The sequence below is a fragment of the Bison bison genome, unplaced genomic scaffold (assembly GCF_000754665.1).
Source record: "Bison bison bison isolate TAMUID 2011002044 unplaced genomic scaffold, Bison_UMD1.0 scf7180017864215, whole genome shotgun sequence".
Taxonomy (NCBI): Eukaryota; Metazoa; Chordata; class Mammalia; order Artiodactyla; family Bovidae; genus Bison; species Bison bison.
In genome coordinates this window covers 7,282,277-7,299,001 of record NW_011494787.1, presented here as the reverse complement: position 1 = coordinate 7,299,001, position 16,725 = coordinate 7,282,277, and the positions used below count along the sequence as shown (strand labels likewise).

At 39.1% G+C, this 16,725-nt stretch overlaps 1 protein-coding gene across 1 annotated transcript in view; it reads left to right on the top strand.

Annotated features, from left to right (window-relative positions):
* The first annotated feature begins 6 nt into the window (after positions 1-6).
* LSAMP (limbic system-associated membrane protein) overlaps positions 7-16,725 on the top strand; it is a 713,821-nt gene continuing 697,102 nt past the window's right edge. The window contains exon 1 of the mRNA XM_010845361.1: positions 7-466. Coding sequence (XP_010843663.1) covers positions 312-466 — 155 coding nt within the window. The 5' untranslated portion in view covers positions 7-311. The remainder of the gene's footprint in view (positions 467-16,725) is intronic.

Sequence of the window (16,725 nt, the reverse complement as noted above, 5' to 3'; positions counted from 1 at the left end):
CCTTCCTTTTTGCCGCCTTCTCTCCATCTTTCCTGGAGGGTTTTATATTTGTACTCTGACCTTTAAAATTGTGTTCCTTTGACTTTTTCCCACCTCAGCTCGGGTTTTATGAGGGCTTTGTGAAGTCTTAGAGGGAGAAGAGACTGAGCGAGGGAAAGAGAGAGGCAAAGTGGAAAGGACCTCAGATTGGCAGACAGCGTTCCGCCTCTGCTGTGGATGAAAGCCCTCCGTTGGTAAAGCCCGCTCGGCGAGCAGCGCGCACACACACGCCCTCCAGAGTAGCCCCGACCCCGCACCTCGGCGTGGCCACCATGGTCGCCAGAGTTCAGCCTGATCGGAAACAGTTGCCTCTGGTCCTACTGAGATTGCTCTGCCTTCTTCCCACAGGATTGCCCGTCCGCAGCGTGGATTTTAACCGAGGCACCGACAACATCACCGTGAGGCAGGGGGACACGGCCATCCTCAGGTAGGGCTTTCGGGCAACTTTTCTGAGGCGCTTAAGTGTGTGTGGATGTGTGTTCTCCTTGAACTCCAGTTCCTGATGCTGCAGGCTTGTGGAGGGTGTGCGTGTGTGTGTGTGTGTGTGTGTGTGTGTCCGCGCGCGCGCGCGCGCGCGCTTTCGTGCGCCTTTTACGGTCGGGTCGAAATATCTGCCAACAAATCTCAAGGGGATTCTGGTCCCTGTCCAGGACCAGCAGGGTTGATTAAATGTTGTTTGGTTTTTCATATCTTGTTTCTCTTACTGAGAAAGCATAGCTTCATCTACGGTGTTAGTGACATTAGGGCGGTATTGCTTTTGTGACTGGAGATGCTTTGCGTAAGAGTTTTGTTAGGGTTCCTTAATTGAGAAAGAAGAGTTGTTGGTTCTGGCTTTTAGAGAGTGTACACAGGATTGCATTCTCCGTGGTGTCCGTGTGTATGTGCGTGTGGATATGTACATAAAGGCTCTCACTCTGCCCCAACAGTAGTTTGGTTAGGAGACTTTTCCTAAGGATCTTCTAATTGACATGGAGGACAGTAAATCAATCTTTAGAACTTTGGTTAGTTACTGAGCCTTTTCTGGTATGTAGCCTTCAACACAAGAATGAAGAGGAGAAAAAAAGGAACTTGCCAAATTGCTGTTATTTAAGAATAGTAGTCTTAAGCACAGAGGTTAGGAAATAATTAACCTGGCATAAAATGGATATTTCAAATTGATTATTGACCTCAACATCTCATCTCTATGCAGTTCTGCCAAACTCTGAAATATAATTTGGGATTGAAATTTGTAAAGGAAGAGTCCCAAGTCCTTGGAGTTTGACCCCTATAAGGGACAGTGAGCTGGAGAAACTCGGATGGAACCTAGCCATAATTCTGTTTCTAAAAAGCTCCTAGCCTGTTTTTCTGCATTTCTTTTCTCTCTTTCCCTTCTCTATCCACTGCATATATCCCTTGTCTCTTTTTATAGCTTTCCTTGAATTTCTATCAGATACTAAAAACATTAAAAAAAAAAAAAAAAGAATGAAAGAAAATGTTCTCCTTGGAGATCCTTTAAAATCTTATTTCATCCAAATGAAATGACCTAGTGTCAGTCTGTCTGGCTAGCTAATATTGCTTGTTGTGGCAATAAAAAGCAGCATCCTATAGAAAAGAAGCCTCTAATCTGTGTGCAAGGAGCTGATAGTGCATAAACCCTGAGGCATCAGGGAGCAGTTCTGTAGCAGAGCTGCCTACAGCAGCAAAGTTTTCCTTCCTTTCCTCAGAAATAAATTTGGTTGGCTGTCATGGTGTCCTGCTTTGGGATCGCTTGCCTTGTTAGAGAGGAATGTGTATATTGTGCATGTTGTGTTGTGTGTGTGTGTGTTGCTGTGGAGTATAAAAACTAAGAAAATCCTAATGTGTAAGTATCCCTTTCTTCATTTTCTGAGCACTAGATTATGAATCCCAAAGATCCTACTATCCAAAGCATATTTTCCCTTCCAGCTCTCCAGCCCTGTAAAACCTGCAAGTGTGATTTATCCACACGGAGTAATAAGATTTATAGAGTAATTTATCTGTTTGCAAAGGGATATGGACATAATGCAGAAAATGTTTTGCAAGCATGTCACCTTAACTGCTAGCATTCATATTCCCTAACATCATTAACCCTTTACAAGGGAAGCATTCTCTGTAAATTTATGCTATTCTTAGAAAGATTTGTTTTCACTGATTTTAAAAATGAATATGGGAAAAGTGAATACTCTGGGTGTATAAGTTTTTATTTATGTGTCCATGAACTTTGTAACGTCTTTGTAATTCAGCATCACCTATGTCTTAAGCTACAGTTATCCAAGAGTTAGATAAGCATGTCAATGCTAATTTAGAAGGAAAAAAAGGAATGTTTATATTTTTGTGCACTGTATGCATAGAAATCTATGTCTATGAGAGGCAGTCTCACTACATAAATATCTATATATGATATGTACATACTTCTGTGTCTCAAAAGAAATAGAGTTTTCTTTAAGCACTACACTTTAGTAGACATTGCAATGTGGAAATGGTAGATTGTGAGAATAGAGAATAAATATAGAAGCAGTTATTCTCTGGGAGAGAGAAGGTAGACAAATAGTGCATGTAAAGAAGTCACCTGAGAGAGTCCATTGCTTTCCCAGACCTCACCTAATGTGCCCCCTTTTTTTTTTCCTTTGCTTTGGACAAGGCTTTATTTTTGGGTTCGTGGAGCTCTATCAGAAGTAACTATGGAGAGAGTTCCCTTTGTTTTCTTAGCTGACCTTCTTCTCAATCTCTTTAACTGAGTCCAGTAAGCTTTGTGGGTCAGTTTCCTGCTGAAGAATGGCACTCTTGCTTTCTGTTTACAAGTCTAGCCTGGGAAAGGCTTGCTTCCACTTTATTTGTGACATTTTACTGGGAGCATGAGCTTCCAGGGGAGGAGAGGAAGGAGAACTTGATTCATTGGAAGCCACAGTAGATGTTTGGCACGGAGAAAGTGAAATGGCAAAGGGAAAAAACGTCCTCTCTCAGTGAGTCTGTGGCCCTGAATGATCTGAAATGGCAACAAGAGACAAGGGAGGTTTGTAATTCTGGTGGTCCAGTGACGGGAGCTTGGCTGACTGTCCCCAAAACATCTACCTTCACTGCCTTACTTCCATGAGCAAGTGTTTTTTTGGGCGTAATTGATGCATATTTTTGTATGATTATGGTCTGTGATATAAATGTGTGTCTTGATAGGAGAGCATATACAAGTCTTGGTGTCTTGTTCTCTAATTTCTATCTTTTGTAAAAAATAAAAGACTATAGAATGAAGGTGACAAAACTAGTTGGAAAGAGAAAGAATTCATGTATACCTGCCTAACCCTGTTGTTTCCCAGAAGGAATTCTAGATCTTTCTGAGCACCTCTATAAGAGCCTGTGAGAATGAAAGGAAACCACAGCACCAACTTCCATCTCAAAGGCAAAGGATCAGAGTGTGTGTCAGAGACCAGAGGCAGAAGCAGCAGCACCTGGGTTGCCTTCCTACATCCTACTGGACCAGAATCTGCGTTGACATTGGTTTGCGCAGTAAAGAATGAGGCACATTTATCCACCTGACCTTGTTGTTGTTAAGTCACTCAGTCGTGTCCGACTTTTGGCAACCCCATGGACTGCAGCGCCCCATGCTTCCCTGTCCTTCACCATTCCCCAGAGTTTGCTCAGACTCATGTCCATTTGAGGGGAAGTCTCGGTTGCTTTTCTGAAGCCACCTCACGACCACTACCCACAAGTGGAAGAGTTCATCAATGATTGGATGAGTTTCTAGCCCTGGTCCTTCTAACCCTCCTCCTTGTACTCAGGCTCCCATAGGGATTCACTTCCTGATGAATCTTGGCAGGTTGAAACCATGCAGACATTTTGATAAATTAAAGGAAGAGTGGAAATAATGTTCCAATCTGGCCTTTAAGATTTCATTTTTAACAGTCCCACAAACAGTATTTTCAATATTAGCAGCATATGTCTGGAAAGATAATTATAAAATAGTTAATTCCAATATATCTGCTCATACGGTAACTTTGTAGAATGACATATATGCATATCTGGACATATTCCCTAAGTACATGTATGGTGAGATGCAGAGAGTACACATTTGTGTTGTGACTTTAAATATTTAAAATTGGGGGTATTGAAATTGCATTTATTTCACTAGTCTGACCGTATTTGATGCTTTCAGGATATTATAATACTTTCTATGGTGATCAGATTTTTCCCATTTAAATGTAAATGTACCTAGTAAGTGTTAGGTATAAGAAACTAAGTATCTATGTTTAAAATAGTTAAATGTTTAGTTTTTCAAAATTCTTGGTCTTTATTTCCTTGTTTGTTTCTACAGTAAAAGAAAAAGAAGAGACATTAAAAAGATGTGATTATTTGACAGCAAAATGTAAAAATTTTGTGCAAATTTCAAGGGAAAAAATGGCTTCTCTTCTATAAAGCATCTGGCACGCCTACATTCACAAAGAAACTGTCAACAATCAAACTCCTGACACAATATGTGATTTTTCTACCACTTATAATTATTTATTATTTGAAAACAAACTTTATGTTTATACAGGGAGAGTTTGAGAAAGTTTTCTTTTTCTGTAGCTAACTCACTAAAGGTAATCAAAATATATGGGTTATTACTGATACTTTAAGGACTGATTATTTTGCCCATTAAGTCCTGTCTCAAATATATTTAGTAAATAGTGGAGTGAATATTTGTTGTCTAAGAATATAGCATATCATCAGTTCAGTTCAGTTCAGTTCAGTCGCTCAGTCGTGTCCAACTCTTTGCGACCCCATGAATTGCAGCACACCAGGCCTCCCTGTCCATCACCAACTCCCGGAGTTCACTGAGACTCACGTCCATCGAGTCAGTGATGCCATCCAGCCATCTCATCCTCTGTCGTCCCCTTCTCCTCCTGCCCCCAATTCCTCTCAGCATCAGAGTCTTTTCCAATGAGTCAACTCTTTGCATGAGGTGGCCAGAGTACTGGAGTTTCAGCTTTAGCATCATTCCTTCCAAAGAGATCCCATATACATCATTAAAGATGTTTATGCATTTATATCACTTACTGTTCATTTATGTCCTGAGGAACACAGCAGCAAATCTCATGTAACAAACGCAAACTGTGGTAATTTGTGTTTCTGTAAGTATGAAACACATACATACAACACAGTTAAGCTAATTGTCCTGTGCACTTTGACTTTGAATGAATTATTTTTAGAACTGTGGTGTGAACAACCAAAGATGACTGACTCATCTACTAAATCAGTTGGTGAGGGTTAAACATTTGTGTTTCTTGAAGCCGGTGAGCATTATGTGGGCATAATAGCAAATTCAGGCAAAAAAAAAAAAAAAAAAATTAGTGCGTTAATGTGGTCTCTTAGAGCTCCAAGTACCAATGTCTGTGACTCAGCTGGTAGGAGGTTTCCTGCAGCAAGGCACCCCTTGCTGTTATCACCGGAGCCCCAAAAGCCTACCCTTTCAGGTACCCTTATGACCATTGGTCTTGCTCTTCTGTGAATATCCTGCCTGTTACTTTGTATAACTCAGGAGTGTTGGACTATAACTTTGGATCTGTCCTTGTATGCTACATGGCTTTGAAAACATCTCTTAAATATTTTGAGTTGCTGGTTTCATTTATAAAATGATGAAATTACCTGCTTTAGTTATTCTGTCATCAGATCAGATCAGATATAGGGTTGTTTTAAACACCCCGTAAGAGATAAAGTAGTTCAGTTTGGTAAATCATAAACTGCTACATAAAGCAGAAAGTGTCAGTTTTTCTCTAACTACATGTAGCCAATTGTTTAGACTCTAGGGAGCTCTTTTTTTGACCAATGTTTCTCAAACTTGAAGGTGTATCCAAATTGAAAAGTGAAAAAGTGAAAGTCACTCAGTTGTGTCTGATTCTTTGTGACCCCATGGACTATATAGTCCATGAAATTCTCCAGGCCAAAATACTGGAGTGGGCTGCTGTTCCCTTCTCCAGGGGATCTTCCCAACCTAGGGATTGAACCCAGGTCTCCTGCATTGCGGGTAGATTCTTTACCAGCTGAGCCTGCAGGGAAGCCCAAATTACCTGGAGTGCTCATTAAAAACACAGACTACCTGGACCCCATCTTCAGAGTTTCTGATTTCAGTAAATTTCAGGGGGCTGAAGTCTGCATTCCTAGCAAGTACTCAGATAGTGCTGATGCTGCGGGACTGGGCCACACTTTGAGAACCACCCACTCTGGCTGCTACACGTGTCTTCTGTAGATGAGCATCTTCAGTATCTGATAGTCACTTGCTAAATTCCAAAATCTCAGAGCCTGTCCCAGGCCTACTGAATCAGAATCTGCATTTAACAAGATCCCAAGTGATTCATAAGCACATTAGAGTTGGAGAAATGGTGCTGCAGAGAGTTCATAACCGTGGCTGAACATTATATTCTACTGGAAGCCTTTTTAAAAAGAATGAAGCCACATATTCCCTACTCTCTGAAATCCTGATTGAATTAGTTTGAGATGGGGCTTGGGTGTAGGTATTTAAAAAAATGATCTGATGTGTACAGAGTTGAGAACTACTGCTTTACTGGTTGAAAAATTTTTTACAAACCATGTTCAGGGCAGCATTTTCTAGATATGTAGGAAAAAGTGTAGTCATGTGTGCAGTTTGGGAAATATTTCAACAGCATAGATGTACAAATTCAATTGAGAGAGAGGAAGGAGATCATCATAGATCCATTTCTTCACCACACAATCTCATCCCTACAGTGTCATGGAAAATAGAGTGATTTTATTTTAATATGGATCCAATTTATATAATATCTCCTGAAACAGCATTAAAGCTTGATTTTTCATGTCCTGTTGTCTTGTGTTCTCTCTTTCATTTATGTTAGCCAAGACACAAAAGATACAAAACGGTTTTAGATTTTTTTTTTTTTAATGGCGGAAAAGAGACTTTAGTCAAGGAAAATGTCTTTGGTCTTATTCAAATAGGCTTACTTCTGTGTACTTCTGTTGTCGTGTTTGCCACAAATATGATCTACAAAATAATAGCTAGATGTTTGCAGAATTCATCTCAACTTTACATGGTGATCAGTCGACCTGAAACTAATAGGCAAATGTTTATGTCAAAGATAAAGAATTTTTTTTATCAAGGGTATAAGTTTAGAATGTTCAGAAAGTAGAGTTGTCTCATGATATCTGTGAGGATTCATTCCAAGAACACCTTCTATACCTAAATCTGCAGGTGTTCAAGTCTCTTATATATAACAGAATTGTATTTGCATGTAACATACGCACATGCCTCAGTATACTTTAAGTCATCTCTGGATTACTTATAATACCTAATATAATGTAAATGCTATGTTAATAGTTGTAAATAAAATGTAAATGCTATGTAAATAGTTGCCAGTGCCCTGGCAAATTCAAGCTTTGCTTTTTTGGAACTTTCTGGAATTTTTCTTCCAAATATTTTCAATCTTCAGTTGGTTGAATTCATGGATGCAGAATCTGTGGATACAGAGAGCCAACTGTAGTCAGAAGACCAAGATCTAAACATCCTGAAAGAGTCAGATCTATTAAATGTGTGTAAGTGACACTTACTTGACCTACTACGCAAGCTATGCCTATGATCAAATGAGATACTATGTATCCAACTGTTTTGTAAACTGTAAAATGGCATAAAATGTAATCTCTTAGTAAAATTTTTATCATTATATTCACAGTAGGAAATAACTTTTATAAAATTAGAAAACTGTAAACTAAGCGTTTTATTTGTATTCCTATAAAAATAGAAAGTTGGCCATTTGCTCTAAGATGTTTGTATCAATTCTTTTCAAGCCCTTTATTTATTTATTTATTTTTTTGAATTTGTTTTTATTTTTATTGGGCTCTAGGGAATGGGTTGGGGAATACCTGTGTTAAGTTATGCCCCACTAGGGTTCATTCTAACTTTCCTGGGATAGCTTTCAGAGCTTTTTCTTTTTCTTGGAGCCGCTGCTCTTGCTGGCAGCAGCCTCTTCAGGTCCACTGCTGAGTGGCTCCTCCTTGGGAGACAATTTCCGCTTTTTCTTGGGGACCCTCTTGTTTTCTGACTCATCAGGGTCAGTAACTGGTTCCTCTTTGGGAAAAGATTTCTTCCTCTTGGGAAGACTTCCAGTACCAGCTGTCTCTTCAAGATCATTACTAACTAGCTCTTCCTTGGAAAAAGATTTCTTTTTCTTGGGTTTGGAAAAAGACACAGAAGGGTCTTCCATTCCATTCTCCTGAAGAACCTCCTGGGGCTTTTGCTTTTTCTTCTTTATGGGTCTTTCACTTGTCTCCTCACACTCCTCCAGGGCACTGCTATTTTCTGAAGAAGCCAGGGCAATCGCAGCCAGCCTTTTCTTTTCCTTCTTCAAGCGTTTCTTCTCCTGTTTCTCGAGCTTCCTAGTAATCTCAGCAGCCGCTTCCTCTGCCTGAACCATTGCCTCCTTCATGACATCCAGATTCTTTCGGGGAATCTCTCCAGTCTCATAGAAGGACAGCCGCTCCTCAACTTGTTCTCGAAGCTTCTCCCCAAAAACACTGGTGGGCACCTCAGAGAAGCAATCGATTCGTGAGGCAATACTGCATTTGTTTGCCAGGTATTGGGAGATGCGACCTTTGTTCTTGGCAGCTGCTCGGCCAATGAAGGTAGAGTGGAAAATGAGTCCGTATTTTGGGGTGTTAACCCTTGTCTTCAAGGCTCTGGAAACTTGGTCCCTTTGCTGGGCCCAGGGAATCACTCAGACACCAGGACTGGCCTTTTCAAGCCCTTTAAAGTAATGTGTATCTTAGGGTATAGATTGAGCTTGGTATCAGGAGTGCAGGATGAATGAACACATTTTTGTAGTCACCTGTAATCAAAACATAATCTCAAGTTAATGAGTGATTAACCTTTCAGAAGAAAACACGTTGCTTCAGAGTTTGTTAATTACTCTGGGTAAATTTGTAGAAATTTAGACTAGGAAAGGTCTTGGAGATTAGGCAGTCTACCATTTTCTTTTAAAGTGATATAACTGAGAAGAGAAAAATTTAATTGGTTGTCCAAAGATTTGAGTGACTATTTGAGAACTAGAATAGATGTCTCCTATTTCTCATTTCAGAGTTCTTTATTCCACAGTACCCCTGAAATTGTTTTCTTGTTATACCATGATATGCCATTGTTGCCCCTCTAAAAATTGGTAAAACATCTCTTCCTCTTTCCCTTCCTTCCCTGATTCTGCCCTCTCTTTCCTCCTCTCCCTGTCCTTCCCTTCCCCTCCCCTTGCCTCCTTTCTTCTCTATTGTTGCCCCGCCCTTCTCTCTTCTCACCACCCTTTCTCTCTCTCCTCCTTACTCTCCTCTCTTCACTTTCTCAGCCCTGCATATCAAAACTGAACTTGCCTGCAGAGGATCATCCAGGTAGTGCTGATCAAGGAGGGACTTTTCAGGAAATGCATCTTTCCCATGTTTGCTGTCTATCTGAGCCAGATGGATTTTCTTTTTGTGTAGCCTCCATTGTATCATATTCTCAAAGCTATTCTTATACTTGGTGGAAACTCTGCAGAGATCTCCTGCCTTCAACAACTTTTGTTTCCTTTTGTTTTTAAGCCTTTCCTTCCTGCTTCTGATACCCCTACCTGTTACTCAGAATTCTTATTTGAATTCTTACCTGGTTTCTTTCTTATCCGAAAATTCTTTGGCCCAGTACTTCTCTTGGGTTCCTAAGCTCTACTACCTTCTAATGACCACTTGTGACCTTCTGCTTGGTTTAAGTCTCCTATGATTTGTCCTTCTTGGAGACTCGACTAGGATGGCTGCAGTAAGGTTGTGGCGTCAGTTGGCAGGCTCTCCTTTGCACAGTCTCAAAGGGTACTCAGTCTTTGAAGACACTGTTACTTGTATCAGATTCTTTCAGTGAAGGTAGATTTTTTATTTTATTTTTTTCTAATTTGTACAAAAGTTACTCTGGGCTAATAGTTGGGACTGATGGTGGTAAACTGGGGGAACTAGGAATAGATCTAGACCTGTCTCTGGGGATGGTGGAGGCACTGCAGGCACTTATGCCCTGCTGCAGGTGCCTAGGGAGTTTCTGGTGTGGCATGAGGACAAGGTCTCATGAAGCTTTCTTACCTAGTAAGTGGCAGAGCCACGGGAGGTACAACACGGAACACCAAGAAAAGGGCAGAGCACGCAGTAAGGGGAAAATAGCAGGTCAGCAGCTTTCACTGAGACCCCCCCCAGGTGGCAGGCAGTGTTACAGGGAGGTCTCAGCTCCTAGCAGAGACTTAGTCTCTAGACTGAGGCTCGGAAAAGCAACAAGAGTCCTTGGCTTAAACACTGGCTTGAACAGGACAGAGTCCTCAGTAATAAGGGATATTCTCCAGACATATTGCCAAGATAAGTAACTCGTTCAAGGAGTAAAAGAGAAGGATGTAGTCTCTAGAACTGAAGTTCTGTCAAAGCTGTTGTAACAAGGGGTGACACGGAGATTCATCTCAGAATGCTGAAACCCATCTTTTTATACTTTCACTATATAAGTTCAGGATCGTAAACCCAGTCCAGCTTTGTGGGGTAAAGATGAAGACAAAGGTCTGCAATGAAGTAGGAATGACACTACTTGCTTCTCCTTGCCATAGGTAACCTTACTAGATTACCTCTTTAGTCTACTTAGACTTTCCAGACTCCAGATAGTTGGCAGAACCATGGATCTGAGCTCACCTGACTAGCCCAAGCCTACTGTCTTTCAGTGTTAATCTAGAAATGTCCCCAGATCCTTCAAAGGCTTCTCATCATTCACAACGTAACATCAGAGCCCCTTGGCCTGTATGATGCTCCATGACCTGCTACTTCACTGTGTCCACTAATTCAGAACCACTTACAGTCGGTGCCCTTGAGCACGCTGGTGTGTGTGCACACACAGTGCTGGTTCTTTCCTTTCTTCATGATGCTCTCCCTGCCTGGAACCTCTTCTTTCCCCTCTCCACCCCTCCCTTTACACTTCTTTGTTGGGTTGCCTCTATGCTGCTCTTTGTAGGCTCCAGGTTAGTTCTGGTTTTGTCTGTTTCAGGTAATCTTCCCTAATTTTCCTCAATATCTTATTTATTATCACCAACAGCCACTCTGTACACTGCCCTCCAGCTTAACTGAAATGTAGTTGACAAAATTGCATATAGTTAAGGTATACAAAGGGATGATGTGATATATGTATCAACTGTGAAAAGATGGCTAAAATCAATTGACACATTCATCACCTCATATGGTTATCTTTGTGTGTGTGAGTGTGAGAGAGAGAGAGAGAGAACACTGAAGATTGATTTACCTAGAAAACTTCATATATACAATATAAAAACCATAGTCACCATGCTGTGCTTTATATTCCCCAAACTTATTCATCTTATGACTGAAAATCTGTACTCTTTGACTAATATCTCCCCATTTCTGCCGCCCCTCAAGCCCCTCACAATCACCATGCTGCTTTCTGCCTCTATGACTTTGACTTTCTTAGATTCTGCATGTAGGTAAGACAATACAGAATTTATCTTTATCTGTCTAGCTTATTTAATTTAGCATAACGTCCTCCAGGTTTATTCACATTGTTGCAGAGGGCAAAATTTTCTTATTTTTTTAATAGCTGAATAATATTCCACTGTGTGTATGTAGATAAAGGTCTCCTGCTTTCTTTATCCATTCTTACATCTGTGAATGCTTAGTTTGTTGCCATGACTTAGCTATTTTGAATAATACTGCAAAGAATACAGGAGTGTGGAGATCTCTTTGAGATAGTAATTCTGTTGCCTTCAGATATATACCCAGAAGTGGGATCACTTCAGTATATGCATATCTCAGTGTAGCATTTACTACACTTAAAAGTTATACTCACTTGTATCTTGCTCTTCAAAGTCACGTGTCTCATCTATGTTACCTTTTCATTCCAGTATTTTTAGCCTATAACCCATAGGTGCTCAGATAAATATTTGCTCACTGAATTGAGCAGAGAGGGATAGTCATACTGTAAATCAAGCTGAGCAGATATTGGTTTATGAAAGAAGAAACAAATTAGAAGGAGACATGGGTGAAGCAAGTTATGTTAGTGGTGGAATCATCCAGCCCTAGAGTGATCATGGATGTGTGGTAAAGAAGATGTAGTAAAATAAGAAATTGATTGTTTTCTGATCATTAGTGAGGTGGATTAGGGGGTTTTGCTAGAAATATCAATACTTTGAACATTTCTCATTGCAGCTATTTTCAAGGACAGCTCTCTAGAGAAGGTCAAATAGGGTATTTTAGGAGAATCGCAATACTGAAGTCACATGGCCCAGACAATTATGCAGTTTCCTCTGAGAGATGAGCAGCTTGTGACCGAGCCAAGAGACCTTCAGTGCTCCTGAAGTGAGGCATATCCACAGTCTGAAGAGCTCAGCCTCGCAGCAGCTGCCTGTTAAAGGATATACTTTCTGGAAACCGCTGAGACTTTCTCCCTCTATTGGTGGCCATGAACTTTCAGGGACTAAGTTGGGGATTTGGGAGCAGGATTGTTGTGCACCTTATCTGTTCTCCTTTGGTGTGAAATGAGGCAAGGGGCAGAACACTCATACTCATTTGACTCAAAGTAATTATTCACACTGAACAATGATGCCTACCTGAGTTTTGCAGTGTAGGGTTCATTACTCACTCCTGGAGAAATTCCAGCTTGACTGTACAGTGGGCTTTGTAATAATCCCAAATTCCCTTTTGTACATCTTGCCATAATGCACAAGGGCATTGTTTGTATTAGGTCAGAGGGGAAATGCAACCCAGATTCTCATACAATAATGCATAAATATTTATCCTGTTGTAATCTTTGATGATGTGTTTCTATATTGAATGTCTGTATCTTGAAGTTTTTGAAAGTTAATAACATCCTTTCTGAAGCTGTGCTTTAGACATGTTACTGTTTGTCACACTATCCTTCTAGAAACAAAAGATAACAATGAAAGTGATGCAGTTCAGTACGAAGTCATAAGTAACCAAAATACATGTGAAAACACTGATTGTGAAAAATAATTGGTTTTCTTGTTCCTAATTTTTGTGCTTCTTCATCTCATTCTAACATACTGCATCAGGGCTGTTTATTTTATGGAGTTTGAATCACATATGGCTGCCAGTTTGTGGCTGACTTTCATCTTGAGATAACCAAAGCTTGTTGTCATCTTGTGTATGTTCATGATGCAATTGTATGAGCATATCTTAAGATCAGCATTTTCTATTGCTGAATCGTGAGCTGAGCATATGAATGGATTTTTATTTGACTCTCTTTTGACCTCTATTCTTCCGTGTATCTTTGGTGTCTAATCTGATGAATTAATATCTAATATTATCACCATGACAAGGAACTGCCTAAAGTCTATAGGATATTACCAGATTAGAGAAATTCTAGATTGAAAATCAAGAGATTTAGACTTTAGTCCGACAAAAAGTATTGTCTGTAGAAAGTTGGAAATTAGTTTCCATAGTTTCACCTCCAAAACTGGTATAATTCCTACTTGCCTATTAAACAAAGATGTCGGTCTGGTAAAGTGACATTATATTTTTGAATATGGTTGAGTACATCAGATGAAATGCATGATGTTATAAATCGTATGATGATATGCTCAAATTAAAAAGAATAATAAACTCCTGTATTATAAATGTCATGAAACAGAAAGTTAGTCTCACAGTTGTGTCTGACTCTTTGCAATCCCATGTAGCATGCCTGGCTCCTCTGCCCATGGGATTCTCCTGGCAAGAATACTGGAGTTGGGTTGCCAACAAGGAGTGTTGGCATATACATAAGAATACAAGGCGTGGGTTGTCATTGCCTTCTCCAGGGATCTTCCCAACCTCGGGATTGAACCTACATTTCCCGCATTGCAGGTGGATTCTTTACCAACTGAGCCACTAGGGAAGCCATAAATGTTATAGTGTAGGAAATAAAAATATTTTCACATCTTACTGCCTTAATTCTTATATAAAAATGAAACAGCTCAAAATATAGATATTCAGAAAATAATAAGTGTTTATACAGAATCTGTTATGTTTAAGCAATTTGTGTCACAGATATACTTATTAATCTGTACTGTATAGATGTGTTTGAACACATTTTTATTTTTAATTTCAACATATATTTATAATTATATATAAAAAGAAAAAGCATACATGTACCTTTTATATGTACACAAAATTTGCATACACAAAGTGTAAATGTGAATATTATTGTGAACATGGATCATAGCACACTCTAATAGGAACTTAATTAATTTGGTGCACTAATGATTGGGGAAATTTATGGCAAACAACCAAGTTTTCCAGGTTATCAAGGATGTGAATATATACAGTATATAAGAAGCATCACATGCTGGCTTTCTTAATGTGTTTTGGTTAATATGTTTTATTTGTAATTAGTAACTATGCAAGTTCTAGAATTATTTTGAAAAAGAAGTCATACTTAATATTTCTTGTTTCTATTACATGTTGGTTATCATAGAGTTCCAAGAAAGGAAAGTGAAATCTTATAATATTTTTTCTATGTATATTATGGAGTAGAAATTAATACTATCTTAGCTAAATGAAAAATAGTTTAAAAAATAGGCAATTTTTTAATATATGATTCCAATGCTAGACTAAATTTCTATTTTCTTTCATCTCAGTCACCAAAATGTCTAGTTATCTTCCTGAAGATGAGAAACTGGCCACTAAAAGAGAAGAATAAGAATTTAAGTTAAATTTCAATTTATCAAGTCAAATGATCATATTTATGCTTTTATACCCTTTTCAATCTTAAACACTTAAGGCATGTGAAGAAATGATTTGAGTAGTATAAATAAGTTCAGCTATAAGTCTCATATGTATTACACCTAGGTCACTAAAATAACTTAACAGCATGATTGTAGAAATATTATTGCTAACATTTAAAAACCTGTAGAAAATAGAAATTTTTCATTCTATTGGTGGCATACAATATTGTCCTGTTATAAATAAAAGGGGCAAATAATATTAAATCAGCAACAACAGCAAAAATATAAATGCTAGAATATTTTGAAAAGGAAGCAGCAATCACTAGACGCCAACATAGGTTCCCTAGAAACAAACTATAATAAGGGAAATAAATTTCTTTAAAGCAAACGAAATTCCAGTAAATTAGGGAAATGCCATTCACTCTCAGAATCCGTATTTATGAACAGATTATGGATCTGTAATGAGCTAGATTTTTGTTTTGGCTTGAACAATCAAGCCAGAGAAACTGATTGATGGTGGTTGAGGATTCTCTGTCTGTCCTTGGCCATGTTCAATATTTGGATAAAAAGAAAGCAGGAGGCAAAACTTCTACCATGTGTATGACACAAAAATAAAAGGATTCTCTTTGTCGACAAGTTTATGAGATGAAAATTGGCGCTAGCTGTAGGGGGGCAAATGTAGCCCTATATAAAGAGAACTGGAGAAGGGAATGGCAACCACTCCAGTATTCTTGCCTAGACAATTCCAGAGGAATTCTCTAGGAGGACAGAGGAGTCTGGTAGGCTACAGTCCACGGGGTTGGACACGACTGAGCAACTAACATACATAAAAAAGAACATTATTCGTATGTTTGTGTGTGTTTATGTCCTATCTCATTTCAAAAAAAAAGAGAAAAGAGAGGCAAAGAACTTAGGGTAGTTTATAATTTAAACAAAGCATCGTTTAAATAAGCAAATCAACTTGAGTACTTTTTAAAAGATGAACATTTTTTAATGACGTAGTGGAAATAGCACAGCTTCTCACCAGGAGGCCTAGCTCCAAGTGTCATGTCTGTCAATTATCAGCTTTGCAAACATGGGCAAATCACTTACCCCTACGAGCCTCAAGGCCTGTATTTATAAAATGAAAATGGCAATAATATTATTTACCTTCTTATTCCAGTAGGTTATTATAAGAATAAAATAAGAAGGATCTACAATTCCAGTTGTCTCTCCATATCTGTGGGTTCTGCATCCATGGATTCAACCAACTGTGGGTTGAAAATACTTTTTTAAAAAAATCCCTCAAAAGTTCTAAAATGCAAAACTTGAATTTACTAGAGTGATGGCAACTATGTACATAGCATTTACATTGTGTTTGCAGCTATTGACAAAGCATTTGTGTAGTATTTGGTATTCTAAGTAATCCAGAGATGATTTAAAGTCTATGGGAATATGTGCGTAGGTTATATGCAAGTATGACACCATTTTATAATGTAAGGGTTTTGAGCATCTGTGGATTTTGGTATTCATGGGATGGAAGTCCTGAAACCAATCCTCTGTGGATACTTAGGGATGACTATGTACAGCTGACTCTTGAACAGTGTAGGGGTTGGGGGCCCTGAACCTCAGCGCAGTTTGAAAATCTTCCTCTTGTGTGCTTGGTTTCTTTGTATCCTAGATATCTCTGTAATTACAACTCAGATTCACACAACCAAGGATCATGTGGTACTGTATAAACTATTGAAAACATCCAAGTATAAGTGGACCTGTGCAGTTCAAATGCATGTTTTTCAAGCTGCTGCTGCTGCTAAGTCGCTTCAGTTGTGTCCGACTCATAGTGACCCCAGGGACTGAAGCCTACCGGGCTCCTCTGTCCATGGGATTTTCTAGGCAAGAGTACTGGAGTGGGTTGCCATTGCCTTCTCCATGTTTTTCAAGAGTCCACTGTATATACTTATCTGCAGGTATGTGTGTATTTATTTTATAAATGTCATTTGCTATT